Genomic DNA, 16,391 nt, shown 5'->3' with positions numbered 1-16,391 from the left:
TTTGGTGTTTTTAAGGAAAGTAAAAAGAACATAATGCACATCCCCCTTTTCAGTTTTATTTGCTGGAAATATCAAAACATTTGTCATTTTTAATACATTGTAGTCTGTGGTTGTGACAAGATAAAATGTGAAAATCTTCGAGGTGTATTAATGCTTTTAGAAAGTATTACCCGTCTTTGTGGATGAGTGTTGTATTTAAATGCAAACCTTAAACATGAATTTCCTTCTATTCTATATGCTAAAAACACAAGATGAAGACAGAAAGAACTTATGTTGTAAAGTGACAACCAAAACAAGTGCTTTACTTTCATATATTTATTGTCCTTGCCTAGCTTTAATAATTTACCATATTACTTGTACTTAATGTTTCTTTAATGTGTAGTCTTTAAAATTATACAGACTAACTATTCCCATATTTAAATAAATAAATAAATAAATAACTTTGGATCACCTGTGACCTTTGTTCACAATTAGGACCATGCCATATTGCCTGATTATCTGCCATTGAAAGAAACGGAGACTGAAAGAAACGGGGACAAATTGTTGTGTCACAACAATTTGCTGACAGTTTTCCTATCTTTCAACTTTTCAACTTGTTGAATCAAGATAATGACTTATTACCTTTTCCGTAACATAATAATGTTCATACATTTACGCTTACGCTCCTGACTAAACAGGTTATTCCCCAGCTTTGCTTTTATTTCGACACCTGGCTCGGTACAAACAAGTCTCAGCATTCTATACCAAGCGCGGAGGCTTTACGCAAGCTGCAGCACGCAAGTTGGTGACGTAACATGAACACGTGGGTTTGTTATTACAGGAAGTAAAGATGGCGGCTCAGTCCCTACTCTCAGAGTCTGTGATCGGATGGTCAATTTTCACTGTTGTTCTCCTGGTAAGCACATTAACATCACTTTTGGTCCCCTTATAAATTGCTACATATTTTAATTAGACTCGTTTTCCCGACGAGTAATTCGGTTTTATGCTATCTACGCAATGTAGCTTCAGCGTATTAACGTCACTACTGGATTTGGATTGGCTTTAGCCATGACACACTTTCAGGCTCTTTAAATGTTTCGTTGTTGGACTTGGTATTTGTCTTCTTTTAAATCGTTAAAGACACAACAATGTGAAACGTCGCAGTTTCCCGAATGAACCTACGACTATTCATGTTTAATTGTTTTATTACATAGCAAAATATGCGCTTGTGGAGGATCTTCGTCAAGATTTAGGCGTTATTTTCCTCTGATGTCATTCACAGTCACACCGCTGAGAAAGGAATGCATTGTCGTGAACAAATTACCTTTGTATCTCTGTCCACTTTTCAGAGCGCTCTCATCTCTTATTTGGATGCAAAGCCTGCGTCATTACCTGGCAAAACAAGCAGCCAGAGGCTTAAAGCTGCAGGCCTTTAATTGATTGATCTTGCCTGTGAATGGCAGACCTTGATATTAAGTAGCTGTTGTTAGCAGTGTCCTCACTTGGAGCAGTTTGTGTCTAGAATATGACCTTGCAATTTTGAAGGTTTAAATTTAAAGCCTGGCAAAGTTTCTCTTTTTTTTTATTGTGGGTTGTCTGTTGATACCCTAGTAGTTTAAAATGGTGTCACTGGATTGTTTAATTTACTTAAACCTACGTAAAATTTTTGTAATGTAATTAATAAAAATAAATAAATAAATGAATTTCTGCTTTGTCTAAATCAGTCATTCTTTTGTTTTCTTTTAAACCACAGTTTTGTTACTGATCCTGGAAAATCAGTTGGCTCTGAACAGCTTCAGATAGGCTTCTCTGTATCTGTAGACGCGTGGACTCCCCACTTGTTTCAACACTTTGATAACATTCCTTTCTAGTTTCTACTCTGATATCCATGCACTTTTGCAACCTGAAAGCGTGTCTGGGTAAAAGGTCAAACCCCTGTCTTCTGAATAAAGTATGATTACATTGAATCTTCCAGTTTCATAAATTTTTACTGGATTCTAATAAAAATATCTGTTGCTTGAGTTCACCATCATATCTGGATTTTGTATATTTTTCAAAATGCTGATGCAGTACTGTCACCGCTCTTGCTGTGTTATCTACTCTGTCTCAAAAAACAATGACTTTAGTCTTGAAAAGCTGAATCTTTTCAGTTATTTTAGTTTTAATTTAAAAATAAAAATATGCAATGTTGTTTTGGTTTATTCCTAATCATGGACATCCCACATATTGCTTGACATTTCTTCTTTATTCGCAGCATTTCAATGTTTTTTTCCACATTTTCTCATTCTTTATGTTGATTCACGTAAATAAATCCTTCTATCTAACATTCTTTTTTTTCCTGTTTGATTTATATTAACTCTTTTGAATGTACACATGATAGAAGCTAAAAAAGACATTTTGTGTCAATATTTGTTTATTTCGTTTTCTGTGATTTTCACTGAGTGTACCGTAATATTTCTGAATCATCTTCACTGCAAATTTTTTATTTATTTTTTCCAGGTGATCCTGGCTTTCTGCTGGATCTACATTCGCAAATTTCAGAGTCGACAAGATAGTGAAGTTGTTTCAACAATCACAGCAATATGTGCATTGGCCATAGCTTTGATAACTTCAGCTCTCCTCCCAGTGGACATATTCCTTGTTTCCTACATGAAGTATCCCAATGGTACCTATAAGGTCAGTGTCTGTTCTGTTAAGAGCCACCGTAAAATCAGTTTCAAGTTGTTGACATTTAGTATATTCTTAATGAAACATTTTTCTTAGTTAATTTTTTTCTTGAAAAGGTAAAAGTTAAATTTATTTCTTAATCCATTATTTTCTTCCTGTACAGTGTTTTCAAATCCAGGCTTCGAGGGCTGGTGTCCTGCAAGTTTTAAATGTGTCTCTGGTTCAACACACCTCAATCAAATGGCTGAATTAACCATTTGATTGAGGTTAATCAAATGGTCAAGTTCTCCAAAGCTCTCCTAATGACCTAATTATTTAACTCAGGTGTGTTGAAGTAGAGACACTTCGAAAACTTGCAGGACACCGGCCCTCCAGGCCTGAATTTGAGGATCTTTGCCATAAATTGAACAAATAACCAACCAAAAAACTGCTTTGATGATTGCTGCTTTGATTCTGGTTGAATAAAAAAAAAAGAAAAGAAAAAATCTGTTTTCATATTTTTGTCTAACTTATGAGGATAACAATATGTTCTCCAAAATAAGTACTGGCTATAAAGAATAAAATACATGTTGTTTTTTAAATTGCTTTTCAAGATCTGAAAGAGTTTTACATATTTACTTAGCAGAATTTTATTTAAATTTAATTTATCATTTGATATATTCATACTGCAGTTTGTGCTTTGGCTGTATCTCTGTTGTTGAAACCAAATGCTTAAATACAAAGTGTAAAAATATATACATTTATTTCTCACTGTCTGACTTTATGTATGACTAAATCTTTCCTGTTGTAGGTCAGTTAGGATTATTGTGTGAGTGGTTAATGCCAGAATAATGAGATAATTTTTATTACTTTCCTCAAATTCAGATATGTCTATGTACCAACATTACTATTTCATTTAAACATTATTCTAAAGCCTAAAAGGTTGTGTGTTGGTTTTGTCGCCTTCTGATCGGTTAATTCACGACATACAAGCTAACTGTTGTCCCAAAACACACAAACACTCTTTGTATGACATCATGCAAAAACCATAAAAAAAAAAAAAAAAATCAGATATCAGGAAGAGCTTTGCAGACCTACACTAATGTGGTTCATCTGTTGAAACAACTATCCACAAGTATAAACATCATGGATATAGATTCTGTGTCCCACAGATAAACATAGTTTGGTGTGAAATGTGCTTATGAACCCAAGAACAAAAACAACAAGCAGCTGATTGCTGAAGCTGGTAAAAGAGTGTCAAAATTCACAGTGGAAAACTACTATGCTGACATAGATTTGAGAGGAAGAGGCTATAATTCACACAGGGACAAAGGCCCTAATTTCTGAGGACATGTGCTGTTGTCTGAAGAAGCTAAAAGTTTTTGACTTCATTTACCATGTATACTTATTATCGTGGCAGAAATGACCTCCTTCCATATTGCTTTAATCAGTAATTTGTGTATTCTTATGTTTATCTAATCACATTCTCTCACCCTAAAACTAACTCTTGTCTGTTGTTGTAACATGTTGCCTTTCTATGAAGCTTAAAAAACTTTTTTTTTTTCTTGTTTTCCAGCAATGGGCTGCAAACAATGAGACAAGAGGACAAATTGAAGCCACTGTGCTGTATGGTTATTACAGTAAGTGTGTTCTACTGAATGTTAATGGCAAAACACAATGAATACATGTTTATTTACAAGTAAATAAATATTTACTTTGAATCTATAAATAGGTGTATCCATATAAGAGCTGACATTATATTTTGTTTTACATAAAGGTGGGGTGTGTCATGTCTTGTGATATCAGCTCTATGCTGTTTTCGGATCGATGGTCACGCCGGTTCAATTTTAATAACACTTGGTACCCGTCTCATGTAATCGTTGTTTCTTGGGAGGTTAGCATCCAACATATGTGATTCATGCTAGCATTATATTTTTCACAGTGGTGATTCAGTTGCACTCAGGGTTTCTATATAGATCTTTATGGCAGAAGTAGTGCAAAAACAAATCCATTAGTGTATTATAAAATCAGTCTTGACTGAAGTTTTCTTTATGGAAGTAAGAAACCATATACAATATGTGAAGCTTGTTTGAAACCCTGCAATTCCAGTAGTTATTCTAAAAGTCTATTTCATGTTTCATCATGCTATAAGAAAGAATTTGAGCCATAACACTCTCTTTATAATTAAAGTAATAGTTGACATGTTTTCCTTTTTAATCGACATCTTCAGTTCTGACAGAAACATGAGCAAACTATTTGCGAGAGTACAATTGCAGTAACTTTACAGGCGACCTGCTGTAGCTAAAATTGAATTAAAACCTTCCACTTAATCCATGTGAACTCCAAAGTGAGTGCTGCCTTAGAACTTAAGAAGCTTTAAAGAAAACTTCTTAAGAAGAATTTGTGATTTTGTTATGCTTCTCTGTCTTGGATAGGCGCTGCTGGGTTAGGAAGGGTTTATGTGGACATGGAGATTATACCCATTTATAGCTATACCTAGAATGGCTGCCTGTGTGAATTTGATGCCATAATTTAGATAAAACTCAGTGCATTTAAAGATGAGGTCAGAAATTAATCATTGGTTTTCTTCACCTGTGATTTAGAAAATTTTGCTGCGGTGAAAATACTGGTAAATGTCAGTTACCATGTATCAATACGCAGACACTGATATTGCACACAACAGAGCAGAAATGTCTTAAGATGAGATAAACTGCAAATACCAGTATGTATGTTAACACTTGGGAGCAATGATGATTAGAGTCTAGCTACTGGGAGGAAGGATATATGGTAACGCTCCTTTATGTGCCTAGGATGCAGGAATCTGTCACTGAAGGAGCTCTCTAATTCAGCAACTGCTTCATGCATGAGGCGGGGAGACATTGTCCAACAGTGATATTATCTTAGCCAGAGTTCTTCTGTCTTCCACCACCTGCACTGGGTCGAGAGGGGATCCTAGTACAGAGTTGTCCTTCCTGATGAACTCATCTAAACATTTCCTCTCAAATGTTTCATAAGCTACGACACCAACTTACTAGCTTTGCTGATGTCAGCTCAGATTCATGGAAGGAGCACCTCCTGCACTCCAAAAGAGTCTAATCGGACCCTTCATGTAAAGAACATCAGCGTTGTTAGTCCTGTCCAGATTATCATTTAGGCCAACACCTAGGTACTTATGAAAGTCCACTGTCTCAATGTCCACTCATTGGTCTCAGTGTGGTGCAAAAATCCTCCACCAGCTGCTTGGTTTTAGCCGAGTTGATCAGGAGGTGGTTCCGCTGGCACCAGTCCACAAAGTTCCGTACTCACCTGTGAAGAGGGTGACTATGGCAGTGTCATAGGAGAACTTTTGTAGATGTCAGCATGAAGACTTAATAGAAAAGTCTGTAGTGTAGTGGGTGAAGAGCAATGGTGCCAGCACCATTCCCTATGACCATTCTGTCAGGAAAAAAAGCCCAGTGTCTTTGCATACTGGCCAGTGAGGTAGTCCAGTATTCACTGGGACAGAGAGTGATCCACTACTGACAGCTCAAGCTTGTCGCTTAGAAGCCCTGGTGGGATGATGGTGAAAGTGCTGGAGAAATCAAAGAAGGTGATCCTCCTCAGGCTCCTCTATGTGGGTCAGAGCTCAGTTTAGACGATAACATCATCCATCCCAAGGCCAGGCTATTAGGTGAACTTCAGCAGGCACCAAGAGGTGTAAATGACTGAGGATGTTTGGGCAGCAGGAGAGACTGGGCTGGGGGAGGGCTGGATGGCTGATCAAACCTGTTTTGTAAGGTTTTCTGTAGAATGTTTAAAAGCTGGTTATTTTTAATAAAATATAATAAATCAGTTTTTTTACATTCAACCTGAAACGTTTCAGTGTATTTGCTGTTGTCTCCCATAGGTAACCAATTATTGTAATCTATGTATTTACAGGCTTTTGTATTCATGCTTTACTATGCTTTTCTTGAGACACCAAACTATTCACATTGCCGTAACTTCAACATGTGGGCTGACGGTTTCATCAAGTGTGTAATGATGCTTAGGCTTTTCTGATGTTGATTGTGACTGGTTAGAAACTTAATCTTCTTGTGCAGAAAGTCAGAACAACGAGAGAAATCCTGAAATCACAAACTGGTAATCAAGATTTGTTGATTGTGTTCGTGTAGTTTTGACAGAGTCACAACCAGGGTTCTTGCAATAGGTGAAGGGGAAGTGTCATTTTAGAACTCTTGCCTTTCCCACTTGTCGATTTTCTCTTTATTTACAGCCTTCAATAGAAAACATAAAATTACATGCTCCTTACTGGAATTTTTGCTACTTAGTAATGGAATTACAATTAGCAGTGATCTAAAGATGAATGGTTTATTTTTTAGCTCACATAAAACATGATTGCCTTTTAAATTTATTCCATGCAGGATGTTGTTTGTTTAATATGCTCTTTACAGGCTTACTCCCAAGGTACACTAGTCTTTTATGTTGAAACTAACAGGCAGTTAAAGCAGGAGATTTTTCTTTGATGCAGGTTAGTTCTCTGAAGCTTTGGCATATTGTTCCAGTGTTTAGATCTAGCTTTTCTCCATGGCTTTTTACTGCGTTTTGCATGTTTTCCTGTAGACGCATAGCGACACATAAAGTCTCTTAATGGGTTATAAAACTAAACTAGCTTTTGTTTATTATGGCTCTGTCTTGGGTTTAAGTTTCTATCATTGCCTTTTGTCCCTTTAATTGCAGATGTTATTGTTTTCTACATGTGCTTTGATTTGCCATTGTTGCTTCTGTTGTACGCAGCGTTTCAGTAACCATCCCATTTTAAAATGTGCTGGTATAAATAAATGTGAGTTAACTTGATTATTCTATATACATCCTCTGATTGCTTTATATACGGTCTGTAAAGTTTTCTTAATCTGCTGTAAACTTTACCGTAATCCATGTTAATCATCCTGAACATGTGTAATTTTTGCAGCATTTCCATGGTTACGTTTGTGCTCTATGCTGTGAAGCAAAAATATTAAACTGCCTCCACAGCAAAGAGACAGTTTCTAAGTGATGATGTGCACTTCAGCATTATTTGTTATTATGTGTTTTTTGCTTTTTATTTGGGCTTAAAACAAAGCCAATTTGCCAGATTCACTCCTGCTATGATTTGAGTCTTTTTTTTTTCCTCATTAATATGTGAGCTTGCTAAATCCACACAACTTTGAGGTGCCAGCTGTCTTTTCCCATCTGATTAAAATGAACTTGGAAGGCTGAAAGTTAAAATTGTTACTTTTTTGGTTAAACTCGGGAGACAGCTTAAGATGAACAGATTTTAAAAGATATGGCCAAATATTGAAAATGAGATTCCTTTAATATAAAGTCATAAACACATTCAAAATGTCATATCAATTAAGAACATAGCCTGCAAGCCCCCAGTCCAAAGTTTACTTACCCCCAGCAAGGCTCATCCCTTTATCCCTGTAGGAGAAATTGAGTGGTTAAAAAACAAAAACCTAGCAGGACCAAGCTCTTCCTGCAGAGAAAATCATATTAAATTTAAATCAATCAGTCAGCACCCTTTATAATAGCCCTCCACCCCCAAACGTTCTGTCTAAATTTGAAAATATTAACCACCCCCACCTCCAAAAAAAGAGAACAGAAATGTGCATGTGACATGCACATTTACATGCACATTCTCTCATTATTTGTGTGATTTATTATTTCATAAGAAATTTGCTTTCTAATCAAGGCAAAAAAAACCTGAATCTTTTTACAAGTTCACGATAGTCTGATTTAGATTTTATTCTACTTTTGTCAAGGTTTGGATTTATGTGCTGCCTTAATGGAAAAGATGAAATAAATGTCATTATGACCCTGTAAGTCTATTTTTTCCCCACACCTTTTAAATTTTGTACAAAATCTGACATCATTTTGACTTTTTTCTTTTGTCGTTTTTTTAGAAGCATCACTTTGATATTTGCCAGTAGGTGGAGACCAATTTCCATGTCAAGTTATGCACAGCTTTATTTCCAATCAAGCATTTGAGGTTAAGTTTTCCTCCAGGACACAGCTGTGTCCATTTGTATTTCACAAACAGTGTAATTACAGGGTTGACATAGAGTTTTATACGTCCTCTGGTGAAACATGCTTCCCTCCAGAGTCAACTGATTTGTATTCACTGACGATCACAGTTAATAAGCATGTGAATGCTCAGTGATTTGAAGAGCTTTTGGCATAATTCACTTACTCTTTGAATTCACATATTGTTTCAGACAGTGGTCTTTCAATTATGTCTTGCAATTTAATGTTTTGTGCATGAACAAAATTATATAAATGATGGATTTCTTTTTTTCCAGCAACATTCTCTACTGTTGCATAATTAGCTACAAGAGTTAGGACTAAAGATGTTTTACTATTGGTTTGGCTTTCATCAGCACTCTATTCTTCATTTTTACCATCGCTCCCTTCGACCAGGGACATCTCAGGTTGTTATTCTCAGTTAAGATGACAGCTGGGGACATTTTTCAAACTTAAGCTTCCTAAGAAATAAAAACAATGTCAACATTTTCAGTAGAGGCACATTTCATTCTAGGGTATTAACAAGGGAAAAAAAATATATTTCTATGAAAAATTAGCTCAATTTCTGACAAAATTAAAAACCCTTAGTAAACAAAAATAAAATCAACAACTTGATTTCTAACAATGTCTAATGATGCTGTAGCGAATTACTCTTTCAAAAGCTATTATTCAGATCCTCTATGAAATGCGGTTGGGTGAATTTTTTTCTTGGCTAATGTGTCATTCAATGTTCTTGAAGAGCCTGCCGTCCATACACACACTAACTATGGGTTCCACTCATAATTTCATGACAATAACTGTCTTTCCCCTGCCAGTTTTTCTACTGACCTTCGTTTTGATACTTGGTATCACACCACACAGATGTTGAGGTGTTTTGAGCTTAAATGTGAATGCATAGCTGTTGAGTTGGAAAGCAGATTTCCATTTTGCTTTCTGAAGATGTGACTGGAGTTGAATCATGTGGAGACAGCAGAACTTATTTGATTTCAAAGTGAATGATGCGCAATGAGAACATTATAAAGTATTGTTAGCCAGTTGTTGATGATTTGTTGATTGTGCATACATATCGTGAATATCTCGTGGTGTATGTTCAACTTATAAGCACACGATTGATCAAAGACATGAATCAGCTGCGAGAAAAACCTAAAAGAATTCTTAATTCCGTATAATAAATCTATTTTTTTATTTAATAAATTGAATATCAAACAAATGCCAGTGGAACAGGTATCTAAATTTAACTTGACATTGGGGGTGACTGTCTGCTACAGAGATGCCCACATCCTTTTATACAACATGCTTTTGTGATCTAGCATAAAAGGTTAGCTTTCAAGCTTGAGGTTTGTCCACTTTTACATTTCCTCTGACTTTTCAGTACTTCAAAGCAGTGGTGCATAAGACCCTTAAGCAACAGGGCAAAATACCCTGGGCCTCCTGAATAAATCATTGGCTTTCTCTTTGCCTTGTCTCAAAGCCATTTAAGAAAAGTAGCGAGACAGGAGGCAGTCCTTGTGCACACTACAATAACTTTGTTTTTGTCAATAATAATGTGCCTGCCAACATATGTGGACAGATTTCACTGAAAGCTGGTAGCTTTGTGTCTTCAAAGAATTCCTAAAACTACTGAGAATTTTCTGTTTTACTTTGAAGAGCAGCTTTGGGTGATTCAGAGAGGCCTTAAGTAAAAAAAAAAAAAAAAAAAAAGACATAGTCAAGCACACCAAAAAAATAAAAGGCTATTTTTTGATGATATAATTAAATGCAGTTCAATTCAGTTTATTTATATTGCACCGATTCACAACAAACATCATGTCTAGGGCTCTTACCAAAATATACTGCTCAAAAAAATAAAAGAAAAAACATTTCACTTTAATTTTGTGTGTTGCTCCAAATCCAGGCCTCCATTGGTTAATAAATTTGATTTCCATTGATGATTTTTGTGTGATTTTGTTGTCAGCACATTCAACTTTGTACAGAACAAAGTATTCAATGAGAATATTTCATTCATTCAGATCTAGGATGTGTTATTTGAGTGTTCCCTTTATTTTTTTGAGCAGTGTAGTAAGAGCCCTTACCTTGAATCTGTCATACAAACAGATTCAAGGTAAGTTCATTTCAACTTGATCCTAGTCATCAGACGATGAAGTTAACTTCTGTAACTGCACAAAGACATTTTTTTCTTTAATTAACTAAAACAATAAAAAAAAATCTCAGGGTGACAAGTTGTGGAAAACATGCTCTTTGTATATTATTATTTTAAAGCTATTTCCATTTTGTTTGTTTTGATACCTGTTTGGGCTCAGTGACTTCTCAAGGCTCCATATTATGACTACAGATCAAACTGCAGTGCTGCTTACCTCCAGCTATTAGATATTATTAAGTGGAGTAATATCAAATCTCCTTGAGGCTGACTAAGGTTACATAAAACGATTTTTAAACTCTTTACATGTCAAAGCAGTAGCAAAACATCCAGCTTGGTAAGACAAGACAGAAGGTAGAAATTGCAAGGGTGAAATCAAAAATGTATTTAATATAAAGGGCTATTACTTTATTGTGTAAAACATCTTGTGTGTCATTTTGTGTTTTGAAAGAAATTGTAATAAAGAAAATACAAATATTTTTCAACAAGCAATGTAAATTAATGATTATATTATTGCATTTTTTTTTCTTTTCAAAAATATTTAAACACAGAGAACTGTATAACATCCGCTTGTTATTCCAGTAGATTTCAATCTATATAACACACAAACACATAACCTAAATTAAAAGGTTAAGGGGATTCAATTATTTAGCAGTGCTATTCTGTCAAAGGGATAAATGGGCTACGTTTTAATAGTGATAATGCATTTTTTCCGGTAGATGATCTGCATATAGAGTAATGACCGATTCATAATAATTCAATATGACCTACTCTCTTTGTATGTTAATATTCATGGTGTTATGATTAATTTTACTCAGTACTTTAACCTGCAGGCATACATCAGCAGCTGCATACTGAGCATAGTTTGCATTTATTGGCTCTTGGCATCATCCGCGACTCGGTTTGTCTGGCTGAAAATGAGTGCTAATGGATACACTGGTGAAGCAATGAGCATGTGCATATTGAAAGCAATGCCCTGTCACGATCACAGCTGGCAAAAGGCAAACCTTCTATAACGGCAACATTCATTTTCCTGCAGCAGAGAGAGAACCTTTTTTCTGAAAATGGTTCATTTTGGAGAGAGAGGTGTTTCTACATGCCTGGAGCGCACTTTTTTTTGTCATTAGTGTGGCTGCTTTGTTGAAGTATGCTACTGATCAAAAATATTAAGCAGTCGTTAAAATGATTTTACTTGTTTGTCTCTTTTTCTCCGTGGTTTTATTTTTCATGTGTTGGGCTCATATTCAGGACTGAAACTAATTACACTATTAAGTTGAAAGCATGTATATCCTTTGTAAATGTCTTACAAAATAAACAGTTTGAATCGTTTTGATCTTATTTGAGACTTGTGGCCAAATGGTAAAGCTGAGATCGCGTTAATATCTGTAAAACCCGTCCTTATAAAAGCTGTTAAAGTTTCAAGGAAAGAGAAAGCGGTGCTGTAAGTTGTTTGCATTCATTTGCATTTGTTTTTATTGCTTCTCGTGCTAATGATTCACATTATCACCTCGGGGTGTTGAGCAAACCATGCCAAGTGGCTGATTACGTCTTTGTGACATGCTTTTCAGAGAGTTATTTTTGGATTGTCTGGACTGTCTTCCTTGACATCAGTTTGCTGCAAGACAAAAACGCCCCCATCTTAAAATGGCATTCTTCTATGAATGTTTTCTCTTGGTTTATTGCATCCACTTAATATAATAGGTCACCAATTTCAGTGGAGGGAAGCTGTTTTTTTTTTTTGTTTTTTTTTCCTCTGCTGCAGAGAACTTTTCCTTTTGCTATAGTAATGGTCATCTCTGACATGGAGATGGATACTATCTGCTTTGTCAAATAGGATTAAACAGTATTAATCCCTGCACTGGCAGGCTAGGTGCTTCACCACATGCTTTTTAGGACTAGACAGTCTTCTGGTCTAAACCACATTGGGTTTTTTGTTTGTTTCTTTCAAATTGTTAGCAGATGCAGACATACTCATCTTACCAACAGCATATAATCTGAATAACAGAGAAGGGGATTTGTATTAGACTGGCAATTTATTTCAGTATGAATCTCAATTTGTTTCTCATTATATTGAGTAAATGGGTGAAGCCAGGTTTTCTCTCACAAACCTTTTGTTTGTAGGGTGTTTCCAATTCATAGTTTGCAATGGTAAGTCAGCTCCTAACTAATATATAATATTTCCAGCAACCTAGGCAGTCATATTTCAGACTGCACTTAGCATCTGGTTTTTGTCAAGGCTATCAAATAAATAAGACCTTTATAAGACTCTGCGATCAGTGTGACATGAAGAAACCTGTTAGTCTGGGATGTCTTGGTCCTGAATTGGATATTTAGGTATATTTCTTAAAGAATTCAATAAAATCATTCGGTTTTGCACCAAATGATTTTGGTGCACATCTTCTACTCAGCTTCACAGTGCGTCAGAACACACAAAACACAAAGTGAGTGAATGAATAAAAAAACATCAGCGTACTTTATAAAACTATTTCCAAGGGGAATACTTCCTGCTTTAAGTTGTAGTATATTAAAGTTATCTAACTGTCGGATAGCTTTGCAATTTGCCAAATGTTTTTCAATAGATCTAAACACTGCAGCTGGTTTGTTAAATGGGTATGTGGCTGTAATAAAGATCTTAATGACATAATTTACCACTTGAAAAGGAAACTGGCATTTAGTTTTAGTAAATTTTATTTGAAAAATATATTGTGACTAATTTTTACCCTTTCTTTGTGTCCCTGTAGCTCTCTACTCCATAATACTATTCTGCGTCTTCCTCTGGATCCCCTTTGTTTACTTCTACTATGAAGAAAAGGATGACAACAATGTAAACAAATGTTCGGTAAGAACATGCCTTTGTTTCCCTGCATGCAGCACTGCAGTTCACTTATAGGTCGTTTTCAGGAATACATTTTTTATTGTCATTCTACCAGATCTGATCAAAAATTGTTAACATCCCCAAATTTCTGGCAACATTCAGACATGATCTTGGATCCTCAGTCCACTGGTTTGCAATTTTAATTTCATAACGTTTAACCCATTTGTCTCTTAAAAGGTTCACCCTATGTTTACAGGGCAACACATTTTGTATTTTTTTCTACCTCAGTGCTCAATGTTGCTTATCAATGAAGTGACAGGCATTCTTGCAATTTTGCAAAGTTTGTATAGAATGCTATGTTCTACATACATATGTGTGGAAAGAAAAAGGCAGACTGACAACTGTCCATACCTACCAATACTCATGTTGACTGAATCCAACTTTTCTTTACGAGCTACTATTTCGATACATGAAATAACAGCATTTAGCATTTTTCTTGTTTTTGGTCTAGTTTCTAATTAATAATCTACTATATGAGCCAAGTCAATTCCATACCAAGTATTTCAGAGAGTAGACTGTAAGTCAGACTCCATATTTTAGTTTAAACTGTGTCTATCATCTTATATTCATCATTAGCATAACTTGCATAGCTAGGTCAGACAAAGGTCAGAATTTCCAAATTCAGCATGTTTTAAAACGGACAAATGGTGAGAACTCAACAGGATGAAACACAGCAACTTTGCCATACTAATTTCAATCTTCCTGTTAACTCTTTTAAAGAGGCTTTCTGTCACCCTGAATAAACCAGAGATGAGTCGAATCAAGTCATAGAAAATATAGTTTTTGTTCATAATTAGTTTCTTACATCATACATTTTTTAAAGTGAGATGTCAATCCCAGTTCTGAGTTCCAACATCCGAGGTAAATAGAACGCAGCAAAAGCCCGACTGGTGGGAGCAGTAATTTACCACACTTATCTCAACAAGAGGTAATGATGTCCACTGCTTTATGATTTAGGATGGTTACTTATTTTGTTTATTTTTAATGAGAGCATCTATATCGATCATTTACCTCATAGTCTGCCTATAAAACCCTCTCTTACAGAGGAGAGGTTGGAGTTTCAGTAGGTGGGTGCTTCACCAAATCTTTCACATAGTGGATAAAAGGATAAGTTTGTTTTCTGTGAATAGTAGTAACTCACCTTTGGCCATGATTTCTAGTTTTTAATCCCGTTCAGATAAAACTAAATATGTTGAGTAGGTTGTTTTTTTTTTTTTCTTTGGTTATTGTTACATGTGTGATTTTGAATTGAAAGTCCCCTCGCTTGCAAAAAAAAAGAAAAAAAAAAGCAGTTGGCAGTTAAAAAAAAAATTAACTTTCAATTGCATTGACTTCTAGTCCTGGTTAGAATTTTTTTTAAAGCCTCCTTACTAAGTTATTAAAAACATTACTGGAATTTCTGCTTTTGGTAACTCAAAAATCAACGTGCATCCCTAATGCATAGATGCAAATAAATATTCCAAGCTTAAGAAGAATTGCTTAATGTGACATTATTAGGTTTTGCACAGTATAAGACTAGATGACTGCTTACTTGTATGGCTTTTTGTTTAAAGTTTAAGAAATAGTACATTAATACCCACAGGTAATTCTGATTTGCAGCTATCAGGATTATCTGTGCCTAATACTGACTTTGTTCACTTCACTAAATACAGTTTAAGTTTGAGATTTTTTGTTTGCATAATTTTCAAGTATCTCTTTGTAAATAAATTCCAGGAAATGAACTATGTCATGCAGTTTTTTTTTAAACACTTGAGAGCAAAACGGAAATAAGAATTTGCAACATGATTACAAGAAGAAACAACACAGGGCTGTCAAAAGACCAAGAAGACTGAACTGTGAAAAAGACCCGAGAACATTGAGACATTTAGTAAACGTTTCATGACAGCAGTCTACATTGCTTTCGATGCCTCAGTTGAAAACAATTTGCCCATCATGTGGAGCAAAATTTAAGGCAGATGGATCAAAACCAGGTAATAGTTTGACTAAAATTCACTGTGATGAAAAGATGTTGTTCAGCCTTGTGCCACCTTATTCAGTCGTCTGCTTTAGGTCCTTTTATTTTAATTTTGCAGATGACATTTGTTTTAAACGCCTCTCTCTGGAAGTTTTTTCGAGTGAGTGATGGTACAAATCAGTAATTAGTGAGCATGATCCATCAGCCACAGCAATGTACTGCTCTCCTTGCCATGTGTCAGTTTTAAGCTGAGCGAGGCACTTTCTCGCAAAGATAAGAAGGTCTTTTGTGTCGGAACTTTAAAAAGCACCTTGAATGGCGCGGGATGTGAAATGCTATCTCCGCAAAGTCACACTGGATCTACGCCCACTTTGTCTTGCGCACACTTGCTGTAGTCCTTTATCTCAATGCAGTCTGAGCTTCTTATCATATTCACAGTGAATAATAATATTTCACTTCATGACCACGATTGACCAATTTAATTATTTCTTACATTACAGCAAGTGAAAAATGCTCTGAAGTACACGGTTGGATTTGTCCTCGTCTGCGTGGCGCTCCTTTTAATTGGGTGAGTTTTAGACTCGAATTGCTTCTTCTGCTTCACTACACAACAGGTAAAAGGGGTGTGAATGCATCATTGTATTGATAATGAGAAGAAAACCCTTTCAAACAACTAAAGCAATATTTGTCTGCCCACAATAAAACATCAAGAGGGGCGGAAAAAACCACCTCTGTTTACAAAAAGGCATATTTCGTAGATA

The 16,391-nt window shown here is 35.5% G+C and overlaps 1 protein-coding gene across 1 annotated transcript in view; it reads left to right on the top strand.

The window, feature by feature from the left end:
- The first annotated feature begins 786 nt into the window (after nt 1-786).
- The window catches only part of lmbrd1 (LMBR1 domain containing 1), a 54,465-nt gene continuing 38,860 nt past the window's right edge, over nt 787-16,391 (top strand). The window contains exons 1-5 of the mRNA XM_088013503.1: nt 787-895; nt 2,479-2,655; nt 4,202-4,265; nt 13,543-13,640; nt 16,131-16,198. Of these exons, the coding sequence (XP_087869629.1) occupies nt 830-895; nt 2,479-2,655; nt 4,202-4,265; nt 13,543-13,640; nt 16,131-16,198 (473 nt within the window). The 5' untranslated portion in view covers nt 787-829. The remainder of the gene's footprint in view (nt 896-2,478; nt 2,656-4,201; nt 4,266-13,542; nt 13,641-16,130; nt 16,199-16,391) is intronic.

Source organism: Poecilia mexicana, unplaced genomic scaffold (assembly GCF_051168715.1).
Source record: "Poecilia mexicana isolate PSO_F unplaced genomic scaffold, ASM5116871v1 scaffold_15, whole genome shotgun sequence".
Lineage (NCBI taxonomy): Eukaryota > Metazoa > Chordata > Actinopteri > Cyprinodontiformes > Poeciliidae > Poecilia > Poecilia mexicana.
The sequence above is the reverse complement of the archived record's forward strand: the minus strand, read 5'-3'. Positions and strand labels throughout refer to the sequence as shown.